This window comes from Morone saxatilis, unplaced genomic scaffold (genome assembly GCF_004916995.1).
Source record: "Morone saxatilis isolate NCDOM2014 unplaced genomic scaffold, NCSU_SB_2.0 Contig0, whole genome shotgun sequence".
Classification (NCBI taxonomy): Eukaryota; Metazoa; Chordata; class Actinopteri; family Moronidae; genus Morone; species Morone saxatilis.
This window is the reverse complement of record NW_023339650.1, coordinates 13,992,147-14,005,169: the sequence shown is the minus strand read 5'-3', so window position 1 is coordinate 14,005,169 and position 13,023 is coordinate 13,992,147. Positions and strand designations below refer to the sequence as shown.

Here is a 13,023-nt window from a genome sequence, read left to right as displayed (position 1 = left end):
GAGGCATTTTACTCCTTGGAGAGGTGTAAGAATATGATGCATTTACACTACTATGTTGGTAAAACCGTTTTCCCACTTGCACATCTTGCACATAAAAGTGCAATGAATGTGCTCCTTGTACTTTCTCACCTCGCCATATAGACCAGTTTGGACAGGACGGTTATATCAATGCAGTTGTGCTCGCATTGTGGTGGCAGAGAAAAGCAGAAACAAGTGGACAGTAACTGAGAGAAACGGCAAGATCCCTGGGATAAAGATTGTTTTGTTGCACTGATGACATGGAGTTTGCCAGCATCTACAAACGACTGGCACCCACCACAACACAATGTTCAAAGTAAAAGCTTTTTTACTGCAAACTTGTGAAATATATTGTGGTTTTATCTGTCTACTGTTTGCTAGCATTAGTTTGCTTACAAAAGGCAGACAAAATGCTAGGTAGCTAACCTAATAAAATAGCAATACATTGCACTTGTACCTCAAATCAACACTGTTTGTCATATAAGTTAGTATCTGTGATAACTTTAGCTGGTGAAGTAATTTAGAACATGAGCCAACTAACATATCCACTCAGATAGTATTTTGCTAGCGATAACATTAGCAAGCAAGCCAACTGAGGTTAGGCCGGAGGCGGATTACAGCCACTAACGGGTAGCCTCAGCTTGCTTGCACGCTAACGTTATTATTATAGTCTCTAAGTGGATATGTTGGCTAACATTATGTGTTTTTAGCCAACAATAAATTATGTAATGCAACAAAGCAAACGATTGCTTTCTACTAGCCAAGAGCAATGCAAGGCCGGAGCTGCCTTTGTGGCGTAGGAACATTACAGATATTGTAATGCTCTATATATGAATTGAACATATTTTACAGTGTTCAGTGTTCAGTCTTGTGTATGCATTGTCACTGTTTTGGCCTTTGACAGTGTGAGTGCTGCAGTAACTTAACCCCGCTAGCTACCACAGAACTGTCTTTTTCTGCCACCAGTTAGGCTCCGCCCACACAAGTGCATCATCGCTGTTGACAAACACAAAAAAAGGTCTGATACCTGAGCTTAACTGCCTCGTGCCACAGAGAGTGCGACAACACCCCTCAGGTACTAAAAGGAAGGTTGGACGTCTCTGTTATGCCTTTTCACAACTGTTTCAGTTTAAATTAAATGGAGCTGGTAAAGGGGTCAGTGTGAAGGTCACCTCTGTGTTGCAGAGCCAAGATTTATAATGAGGACAATAACACAGTAATGAGGATTCGGAAGGCTGCGAGTTGAGCCCAAGAATTAATCTATACTATCTTGGCTGTGATTAAAGCAGTAATGTGTCTGCTTGGTCTTAGGATGATGCTGATTAATACTCCAGACCATTTCTCAGTGCAGGAGGGAAACAAAATGACTGCTGAGGGAAGGGGGGGGTGAGGCAACACAAGGGATGCTGAAAATCTAATAGGGGGAGGTATTTTTCTATTTCTGTGACTAATTGACATGACTGCTTTAGTCTGTGAAGTGCATTAGTGACATTTTTCCCTGCAAATTTGGCTCAGATCCACCGCAATTTATTTGGTTTGCAGCACTCCACACCCAGCTCTAATGAAACAAGCTGTTGGTAGCATTATTCAAAAGCTGCCGGTGTGACGCCAATACTGCTGGACCGTGCCGAATCTTAAGTGTCTACATTTAGGAAGGAATCTATTAGCAGAAATGGAATATAATATTCAAAGCTATGTTCTTGTTAGCGTGTAATCAGAATGGACAAAAAGTGGCTCTATAAGGCCTTTTGCAGCCACCGTAGTTTCTCTTATACCCTTGGAAGGCGAGCAGTATTCAGTTAGTTGTAATCTTCACAGCTAGATGCCACAAAATCCCACACACTGTTCCTTTACAGCGGCACTTATCGATGTTTTTATATTAACAATGGATCAAATGACTGCTTAACATTTAGCTGCTAAAGAGCCAGATATTTCTCTCAAGCGGATCCACCTTTTCTTCTCCAACACTCAGGAGGACCGGGATCAGGTTTTGACCTGTCTTTAGAAAATGCTGATTTGGATGTCAATGACCATGGCAACAGTCGAAGCTTCAAAGCATTCAGGTCAGCCCTAGCGAGAATCCCATTAATCTAAGCCAGCAGATGCTTTGTTTCAATGGCATTAAAAGTCTGTACTTAATTAAAACCGCTACGTCGGTGAAAGAGACAAAACTGATGTTTTTTTTATTTTATTTTGGAAAGACTATCCTCAAGCCACACATTTCCCTTTAGTGATGAGAAGTGAGCAGGTAGAAGTGTGGATACAGTTTCATGCTAATGCGGGTACCTAAATGACCCTTAATCTAAAACCAAAGGTGCTTCACTCCACAGGTGAGACGTTTCATTTGGAGCTATGAAATTACCCAACAGGCGTGAGACTTACTTGAGCACAACAAATAATGTCACAGAACCTGCATGTCCACTTTCCATCTGCAGTAAAGTAGCACCCAAACACCGTTGTGCTGTGATGACCTGCACTTTAAATGAGGTTCAACTGGCACTCATAAGAGTTAAATGTTTAACTTCATCTGGAGGACTGGAGATTTCCCTCTGGGCCAGGTTGTGTTGGTTCACTTTGAGCTCTTCAGCACATGAGAAGGATGCCTTGCTGCACTTCAACACCCAATCACACCTCAGAAGAGGGGAGAAAATCAAATGTCTGAATCATTCATCGTGGGTCAGAGATAAGGTCAAGCTGGCCTATTTCTGGGTCCTCTGTTGCCGCAGTGACGCTGCCATCTTTAATTCATGGTGGTTGTCTGGGCGGTAGCCTGGAGCTGGCAGCTGAGTGACTGAGAGTGACCTGCCTGCCTGGGAATTCTTGGACAAATTCTCTGGAAAGTCGGTGAGAAATGTGTTTGGTTGCGCTCCTCTGGATGTCAGGTGGTTTCACATCAGGTTCCCTCTTCAATCAAAGTGACCTCAAAGCTCCCTGACTCCCTGCTTCTAGCTCCTGCTAATTATTCATGTTTCTAAGTAACTTTAGATATATTCTCTGATGCATTACGTTTGCCTTGAAGGACACGTTTGACATTTTGGTTAATACACTTATTTGCTTTCTTGCTAAGAGTTCAATGAGAACTGTTTGGTAAATATAAAGCTACAGCCAGTAGATACCTAACTTAGCTTAGCACACGGACTGGAAACAGCTAGTCTGGCCCTGCCTAAAGGTAACAATATCCACCTACCGTACCAGTATCTTTTGTTTGTTTAATCCATACAAAAACTGAAACGTAAAAACAACAAATCAATATCAATCTTCTCATCTCACACTCAGCAAGAAAGCAAGTGTATCTCCCAAAATGTCAAACTTTTCCTCTATGAAAAAAACCTGCAAAATAATACAGTCGTGTAGCCGTTGGTATTCTTATGGTGTAAATAATAAATTAACTGTGTAATTCGGTGAAATTCACCCCAGAAACATGAAATGTAGGTGCACATAATGTCACAGCATGATTTAAACAACTGCTATAACAAAATCTTGTCATGTTAAGTTGAAAAGTGCATGGAAATGTCGAGGATAGCGATAAACCCACCACGGCTGAATTGCTGACATGTGACGTGCAACTTTTGACAAGAACAGACCTTTCGGAGCAGAGAAAAGCTCGGAGCCATCTTTAATTTTAGCAGTAGAGCGCCTTAATGACACAAGCTGTTTAAATCTGCGGACATGGTGTCAAGCTGATGCTAATTTGCTTGCAGGTGATGTTCTTCTCTGCTGTCCCTGCTCCAGCCACGCTCCCTTTCCAATTCACTTGCACTTTTATTGCCGTTGTCACCAGCTGCACTTTTCTAAAATGGCTTTTTTGGCTGACAGTACAGGTGTGTGTGTGTGTGTGTGTGACTAAAAGTGAGTCAGGTGTCCTTGGTTGCATAATTATAATAAAAGATATGTCGGTGGCCCCAGAGAGTGAATGAAATATGTCTTAAACTGCAGCAGGCTCTGGGAGTGGCTGTCCTCGCTGCCAGACTCCCAGCATCCTCCTTGGCCCCTCAGACATCACAGATGGTATCCCGGCACCGGCCAACCACCTGTGAGGGGGGAAAAGCAAACGATCAAGTCTCTGACTTCTTGTTCAGCCTTGGGTTTAGCCTCATTGGGACATATTTAATGTTCCAGGCAAGGTCAGCCAACCACGGCCAAATGTTTCAAGCAGCTCCTTGCAGGCTGAAATCTGCTCTGAGATGTGTACACGTGGAGATTATCGGAGATATTAATGTGGTTGTAATATTTTTTAATGAGGGACTCTCAGTCATAATTGCTTTTCCTCAAATGACCTTAAATGAGCTTTTCCCTTTAAACACGCTCCTCTCTGATTTCACGCCCCCCGAGGGTAGACACCCATCCTGTTATGTCCCTGACACGCTGTGTAGCTGAGATTTTAGCTGAAGGTGAATTGTTTTGGTGTGTGAGTGTGTATGTGTGTGTTGATCCTTGCTTACTTATACAGAAGATGCACTTGCTGCCCTTAATAGCAGTTAGTTTTAATAAGGCAGGCAGGGGGCGTTATGGGGAAGTGTCTCTCTGCTACACAGCTGTGGATAGAGGCTTTGGAGAGGTCACAGTTAATTGATCCAGGTTTCCATTTCTGCATGCATTTCTAGAAGTGTTTTAATGGAAAACCTCCATAGCATATGGCATAATTAGCAAAGAGACTGAGACAAAACACTGTGAGATCTGTAGAGTTGCTGTTGTATCGACTATCTCCTATTTCACGGCCTTCTGGGAATACAGGCCTCTAACTAGCAGTACATCATGTTAAAAACTGCACTGACTTACTGCATCCATTGACCTTCTGGTTTCTCCCTGCATACTGTAGTTGTAAATTAGGTCACACAGTACCTATTTTGGGAGGTGAAGCTGCTGCACATTTACAGCACCTGTAGGTAGCTCACATCTAGTGCTGCTGCTAATGATTATTTTCTTATTATTTATTTATTGATTAAGCTGGCGGTTCTTCTATTGATAAACTGAAACCTGAAACCAGAGAGGTTTTTGTCATTTTTCTTACTAAATATATTACCCAAGCAATTAGTCAACTATCTAGAGCTGCTACAGTTAGACAGTAGCGCTATACAAATATTAATTGATAAATAAATAGACAGAAAATCAATCAGCAAGAATACTGTCAATCATCTGTCTTTTTAAAGACAAAATGCCAAAAATGTTTCAGTTTCTCAAATGCTGGTTTTCAAAAGCAATTTGAAGACAGCATCATGAGCTCTGGGACATTTATTATGGATATACTTTTGTTGATAGACCAAATGATTATTTGAGAAAATTAGCCCTAGATGAATCAATATTGAAAGTAATTGTTAGTTACAGTACATCTCCAAAACTATCAAAACGGTTGTCAATTAATTTTCTGCCAATTAGCTAATCAATTAAATCACTAATCGACGAATTGGGGCAGCTGTGTCTGAACCTCAAATTACTCCTGATGGCTGTGCAGTCTCTGTGTGTGTGTGTGTGTGTGTGTGTGTGTGTGTGTGAGAGAGAGAGAGAGAGAGCTTAGTATCATGATAGGAAGCACTGTATTGGTCCTGATGAGCAGGTTGGCACCTTGCGTGGATGAACGTGTGAATAGTGTTGTTACAGGCTTTGTTCACATCCAATCAAATGAATTTCGCCGAAGGGTGATTGTTGTTTGTTGGTGTTTACAGAACAAATTTGAAGAAATGAACTGCAGAATTATTTCCTGGTTGTATACATGTATGTATATATGTACATAAATAACTGTATTTTTGGATTTATTACATGTTATTCTACTATAAATTTAATTATCTTTTTTTTCTGTGTGTAGCAAAACAAACAAATCTTCATTCTACAACCTCGTGTTTTATAATGATAAACACATTTCCTTCATTATATTAGTACAATTTTAAATATACGCTTAACATTTATCACAACACAAGAAAACATAAAGATTACACACTGAAGATGACACTAAAAAGCACACTCAAAACCTCTCTGTTGATCCATTAAATCCCGCTGAGGCGTATTTACTCGACTTAACAGTAAGTTTCCCTTTGATGAGCTTCTGTGATTGATCTGTGATGAGGTTGACATGGCAACAGAGCATCATCACTCAACCGCAAGTGTAGCACTTTTTTGGAAAGGTCATTTTGTTTGTGAAATTGTCTTGTACGCCTAGAATTACACGAGACAATGTGGCCATTCTTGTCAGGATGCTTCATTAAGATATAGCCTGGACACTTTTCCCCCCCACCAGCTTTCTTCCTCAGCCACAACCAGTCTAGCATCCTTTTTTTTTTCCGCCTGAGGTAATCAGCAGCATCCACTGTGATTGAATTTTAATTAAAAGCCGCCATTTTAATCATCTCTGGCATGGTGTTGTAGAAAGAGGATGTGGCGTTATCAATCCTATGTCCCTGCCTATCACACATGCACGCGCACACAGTCACACACACACACACACACACACAATGTCTGACTAACTATGCTTGGCTGGATGCTTCATTAAATGGAAGGTCGTAATTAATATTGAGAGCTGACAAGGCCTCCCAGAGAACCCAATGAATTAAGTAGGAAAGTGATGAGGAGGTAAAGTTGAATGGACTGACACTAATTGTGGAGCGGTGAGATGCTTGATCAAGAGGAATTGTGTGGCTCTTCCAGCTCCAAGTGGCTACTCTGTGCAAGTTTGGTTTTATATTTTGTTTTTCATCTTCAAGCTGATTCGAAGCTAAGTTCTTCTTGGTAAAGTAAGACTGAATGTAATACTGGATGGGCTCACTGGGTTAGTCCAAAACAAATAAGTTTAGATTACTGGCATATATGATGAAGAAAAACAGCAAATCCTTGTGATTTAGAAGCTTGAACTACTTCATTTAAGTCACCTTTGCTTGGAAAATGCCTCATCAATCGCTTGGGCAGTGGTGTGTGACTGGAAGGTCTTCAGTTCAAACCAGCAGGATAAATATGGATGGAAAATGAAAAAGCAGTGCTTTCCCCTTCCTCATTACCACCACTGAGGTGCTCTTAAACCCAACTGCTCCGGTGGGGCTGCTCAGTGGCCAGCAGATCAGATTGTGGTTGTACTGGGCAGCTTTCAGGTGTGACTCTGTGAAAGTGATCAGCGCGTCCCACAGTAAAACTTCCCTGAATAAATAAAAAGGGTTAAAATGGCTACAGATTTATTTTCTGTTGATCGACTAATCAATTAATCAGCTAACTGTTTTCTGCTCTAATTAACCTTTCTCATTGGAATTTCAAAGGGCTCATTCAAAGGTTGACCTTTTTTGACGTACTTTTATACTCGTCTAGTAATTACTCTAGTTTTTATCACATCTCACTTTATTTATTTCCTATGTAATACAGCTGCACATGCAGACTACAGTAAGGCTGCGTTTAACCTGCATTAATTCATTTTTTGGCCACTTGAGGGCAGCACAACAAACTGTAAACACAATATTGACACATTATCATCTTATTAAGTTGGCAAGCCAAATGTGTAGCACTTACCTATTAACACATTCAGCACATACAGAGCATCTTTAGCAAACATTTGATGTACCTTTTACATCTGTTTTGTAAATATCTGGCTCTTAGCAGCTAAATGCTCTGCTTTATTTACCAACTAGTCCTTAACTGTGTCTGTCTGCTGTTTAGTGCTGGGCAGGTGCTGTATAGAAGGTTTATTTGAGCTTTTGGGCTAAAAACAGCTGCCTGCTGCATCTGGAAACTGCCGCGATGAGACCAGAAAACAGTAAATATGCTGTATAACCAATTAAAATTAGATAAAAGATGCTAAAATCCTCTGTAGAGCTGAACTGCAGAGTTGGGTGATCATTCTCTGTGAGTCATAAGCAACATTTTTTATATTATACATACTCATTTCAGTCATTGTTGATTAAATGAGCTTTGCACTTTTGTAAAGCACTTCAAATGTATGCTTCAAAGAAATATCTACATCTATTATCTGCTGTGGCAGGAAATACTTCAGTACATCTTCTGCAGTCTTCCACCAACAGCAGCATTTTAGCATTAAGGTAAACCTGGAAAATGTACTTCAACCTGTCCATGGAAATGAGGGATGCATGGGGTACAAAATGATAGTCAGGTACAAGTTGTTGGAAAAGCAATTTGTGGTCTTGGTTTTGAAGCAGTAAGTTGTTTCTCTTCAGTTCAGAACATTCTGCCTTTTAGTTTCGTGCCAGAGAACTGAGTGACCTTACAGCTCTGTTATGATGCCTCAGTCTACATCATTAAATAGCCATTTTGCTGACATATTGAAGCCATTATCTCCAAAAGGTATAATTTCAGGAAATGTGCCCTCAGCTTCCAAACAAAATGGCTGCATATTGTGTCCGTATAATCAAGTTCTCACGCAGGAACAGACTTTAATTATTATAACAGAATAATGACCCTAATGATGGATCTGCACAGAAACCTGAACAAACCTTGAACAAGAGATAACTGAAAAGTTTCTGTCTCATCCACACCTGTCCCGATTATCTTTCCTTCCTGTGTGAATTGAGTAACAGACGTCACGTACCTATCTCTTCTCTTTATTAAAGAGGTCTGACAGAGACCTCTCCTACTCAACCTGTTCTTTATTCATGCTTATGAGCTGCTCATTGCTGTCCATCGAGGCCACAGGGCCAAGAGGGTGCGTTCAGTTACGTCACTCCTACTGAGGAGCTGAGGGAGGAAAATAACAAATATAAAGAAGACTTGAAGAAAGAGGGCCGAGGCTTGGCCTAGTTGTTTACAGTTTGTTTCTGTGTTGCCAACACTGCAAACGCCATAAATTTTATAGCATGAGCCTGTCAAGAGCTTTTTGAACACACCCAAATGATGTGTTCTAAGTGGCTTCATTTCTTGGTCTGGTTATTGTCTGGGCTTGTTTTGACCCTGAATGCGCCACTCCGCTCAGCCTACAACACAGAAAATAACACTTCAAGAGGAGTTTTTAACTTGTTCTTTTCCTGGAAACATGTAAATGTGGAAGATCACCTGTGCAGATCGGCGAGCAGAACAATTAGTTCTCTGCTCGCTGCAACTCCCACGTGTGAAATATGAACACAGGGAACAGCTACCCATAATGCTCCTGCCATCTGTTCATTTATTAGTCTGGAACACCCAGCCCTTGTCCAGGCGTTAAAGTTCATTAATATTCATACAACATTCATATATGGAAACGATGCCCATGGAGTTGGGATATTAGTGTCAGAGACAGGATAGAAGAAGTCACACTAATTGATGATTGATGGCTCTGCCATTAGTGGAAAGGCCATTAATGCAGTACTAAGCTGTACTTTTATAGAGCGGTGACATATTTAGAAATTGTGACATTGAGCTAATTTTGTACTGCAATTTAATACATTTTCTGTACATTCAGTCATCTATTATATTAACTATATATGCTTATGGCCTCTATTTATATCCAATGTCAAGGTATTTGTTGTTGGGACTTCTCCCATCTTAAACTGACAGTGATTAATCTGGTCAAATTAGACTGCAGCTAATCTTCTTTACAGATTAAAGGATGTTGTACATTCCACACATTATACACTTTATTCATTTTCTTGCTGAGAGTTAGATGAGAAGATTGATACCACTCATGTCAGTGGTAAATTTAAAGCTACAGCCAGATCTGGTTAGTTTATCTTAGCATACTGACTAGAAATGAGGGGAAACAGCTAGCATTGATCTATCTGAGGGTGACAAAACTAGGAAGGTGGATTTTGTTACATTTGGACGGACCTAGATGTTTCCTTCAAACAGTGGCTAACTGGCTGCTGGCTCATTTTAAATGGATAGGTATTCTTCTCATCCAACTCATCAAGAAAGCCAGTAAACACACTTCCCAAAATGTCAAACTATTTCTTTAATCAGTCAATGATGTATTCAATTAGTATTTTAATTGTTTAGACTATGAAATGTCTGACAATGAAAAATGACCAAAGGTATAATTTTTTTCCTTTACAAATGGCTTAAGCAATTAATCGATTACCAAAATAGTTAGTCTACTGACTAATCATGAATTTACTAATCATATTAATTGTATGTCTTACTAACCATAGCTTAGTAAGTTGTCTGTCTTGGCACTTTTAATTCAACTTGTGAGTCTTACTTATTAAAACTGTGTTGAATCCAATTTGTGAGGAATTGTCACACATTGAGCTGTGTATTCATTTCTTTCTTTTCTCTCATCTCCAGGTTGTCTGTTTGAAGACGAGCTCTGTACACCGTATGAGTTCTGCGTCAATGGTAAGCCAGACACAGAGAGTCATGTACGCCCACCACACCTCATTATATTGTACATCTTCCCTGTGGTATACAACCATTGTCGACCCAGCATGCTTCTACAGCTGTCCTGGCTATTTTTAATCACTCAGGGATTTATAGATAGAAATATTGGAGAGCTTCTGCTCAGTTAAGACATATGAGTCATGTTTAAGAACAGCATAAAAACAACTGTTAGCCAGGCTGTAACAGTAAGAAACAACACAATATAAACAAAAAGTAGTTAATCTAAGGCTTTTTTATCTATACCAGCAGTATGATTCCCCTTTATATGCCAAGGTGTCCCCACACCCCGAGTGGTCACAACCCCGTCTATGAACCATCTTGTCTTGTGAAGATGGATGTGTCTGTGTCAGTGGTTCCCATGGCAACTCGTCACCTGAATGATGGGGAAATGTCGGGGGCTTTTCACAGTGTGGCATTCAGCAGAATCACACAGCGGGCCTTTAATTTTGAAGGGGAATTGATAGCATGTCGATATGGAGGATCATCTTCACGATAGAGACACCGTGAAAGGTTAATGTATTCTCCCGTAGTGGACAGTTTCTACACGGGAGCGGCGGTTCAGGCGAACATAGTGTGCTTAGATGCATAGTGGGGTTCCACACCTATCCCAGTTCATGTTTGTTTTTGGCCTCCCGAGTATAATGATTAAATGCCTGCGCTTTGCGGTTGTTTGTTTTGTTTGACTGAGTTTTGCTCACTCCATTTACTTTCTGCAGATTCATCATACAATCAATTTCACAAACAAAGATGAAGCCGGTAAAGGGAACACTTGCTTGTTGGCAGACAATAGAGTTGCATGCAAAACATGTTGTGACTTATAGTAAATGGTATATAGTAACATACAAGACAAGTACTAGTTTGAATACTAGTATGTCAATAAAAAGAGGAGGATGATAATTATCTAAAATAACATTATGTTTTATGTTTCTGTTAAGCTAACAGAAACGTAATGGGAGGTAATAACATAGCTAGATATCTATTCTCATACAGAAGTCAAGTAAATTTACCAGGGCTTTCATTATTGATTCATCTGAAAATGATTTTAATACATTTTGACTGAAAATGTCAGAAAATTGTAAAAACAATAATGCCAATTGTAGTTCCCTAGAACTCAAGCTGACATCCACAAATTACAGTGTTTTGCCAATCAACAGTCCAAAAGCCAAAAACTTTCAATTTACTATTTATTAATATGTAAAAAAAGTAATTTTCTGTCAGTTGACTAATTGATAAATGTCCACCTCAATGCTTTACAGAGGGATGACATCTACAGTCAAAAATAACAGTGAAAATTGTTCACAAAGAAATGTATAAATAAAACATTCAAATCAATAATTCTGAATAAAAATAGAAAGTTTGTTTTTAAATGAATATCAACAAGCTGAAGAAAGAAGATGGGCCTTAAAGAAAGAGTTGGATACAATTGATACCACTCTTGCATCTGTATGGTAAATTTAAAGCTACCACTAGCAGCCAGTTAGCTTAGCTTAGCAGAGATGAGCTTTAGATGTGGAGTTTTTTGTTACAGAACCAGGTTTCCTGTGTTGCCCAGGAAGACAACCGGCTGCTAGCTGTAGCCACATTTTAGCATACAAGCATTGTTTTAAAATTGGTTTAAAGACATCTGTGAAAGGGGTAATCTTTAATAGTGAGAGGGTAGTCAGTAGTCTTTGGATTTGCAGCATGTTAGAGAAGCAAATGGCGATCTCTACCCTTATTTCCATATTAACCCAGTTTAGGAGGAAACAGTGCAGAAGAGAAATATAAAAAAACTGACTTTAATTACACAGACTGCATTGGTACAGAAGGGAGCTGTGTGTAGCCTAATAGAGGAAAATTGCTGACACCTCGACAGAAAAACCCCCCAGAGGCAGAGAGGAGGGTCGTGGTGGGTGTATTTCATATTACATTATACTATCATGCAGGGCTTATCATGTGGTCATTTCTTTTTGAGATTTAATTTTTCTCTTTTCCCCTCATCTTCCTGTCATCTATTTTATTTATTCTATTTTACCATGCTTTGGCCCAAGGAGCAGCACTCACATTATCCCTCTCACAGTGAAATGTAATTACAGGCGCTATGCTCGATAAAGGCAAAATACTATATACAGGCAAGAAAGACTAATGTTGGATTAATGTTCTACCTAATATGCAAGTAATGAGACATTATTTAGCTGCTTCATAACCCTCTACGCATATTCAATCTACACTCTGTCACTCTCCATCGGACTCCTGATGAGCAGCAGCCATCGCACAATCAGAAGATGAGTGGGAGTAACTAGGTCTGCCACTTCAACTCTTCCCCAGGTCCCTGAAGGAGTAACCTGGTTTATTCTGGGCCGGGCCAACTGTGCTTTTCCTCACCCGTGTTGTTGCCGTGCAAGGTGGCTGAGGGGAAGAAAGGGTTGTGAGAAGGAGCTGCGCTTTGTGGGTTCAATCAGCACCATTTTATATGTGGTTGACTGACACTGTATTCACCCCCCTGATTCAACAACATTTAATCAGATTTAATGCAGCTTTTTTGATAATTATGAACTGCAAAAGACCCTTTAGGGGCTCCAAGTGTAAGACAAAGTGCTAGGTGATCAGCTAGCTACATCCAGACTCCCAGGGATGATCTGGCTGGCCTGCCTTTCGCCGGTTACTTTGTTGGCTGGCGCTGTGAGGCAGCCGGCACTGGATAAAGTTACTCAGGATATGTTAGTTGGCTAGATAGATAGATAGATA

The 13,023-nt window shown here is 40.2% G+C and overlaps 1 protein-coding gene across 1 annotated transcript in view; it reads left to right on the top strand.

The window, feature by feature from the left end:
* The first annotated feature begins 9,940 nt into the window (after positions 1 to 9,940).
* Positions 9,941 to 13,023, top strand: part of ptprn2 (protein tyrosine phosphatase receptor type N2) — a 106,668-nt gene continuing 103,585 nt past the window's right edge. Inside the window, exons 1-2 of the mRNA XM_035656926.1 lie at positions 9,941 to 9,950; positions 10,204 to 10,254. Of these exons, the coding sequence (XP_035512819.1) occupies positions 9,941 to 9,950; positions 10,204 to 10,254 (61 nt within the window). The remainder of the gene's footprint in view (positions 9,951 to 10,203; positions 10,255 to 13,023) is intronic.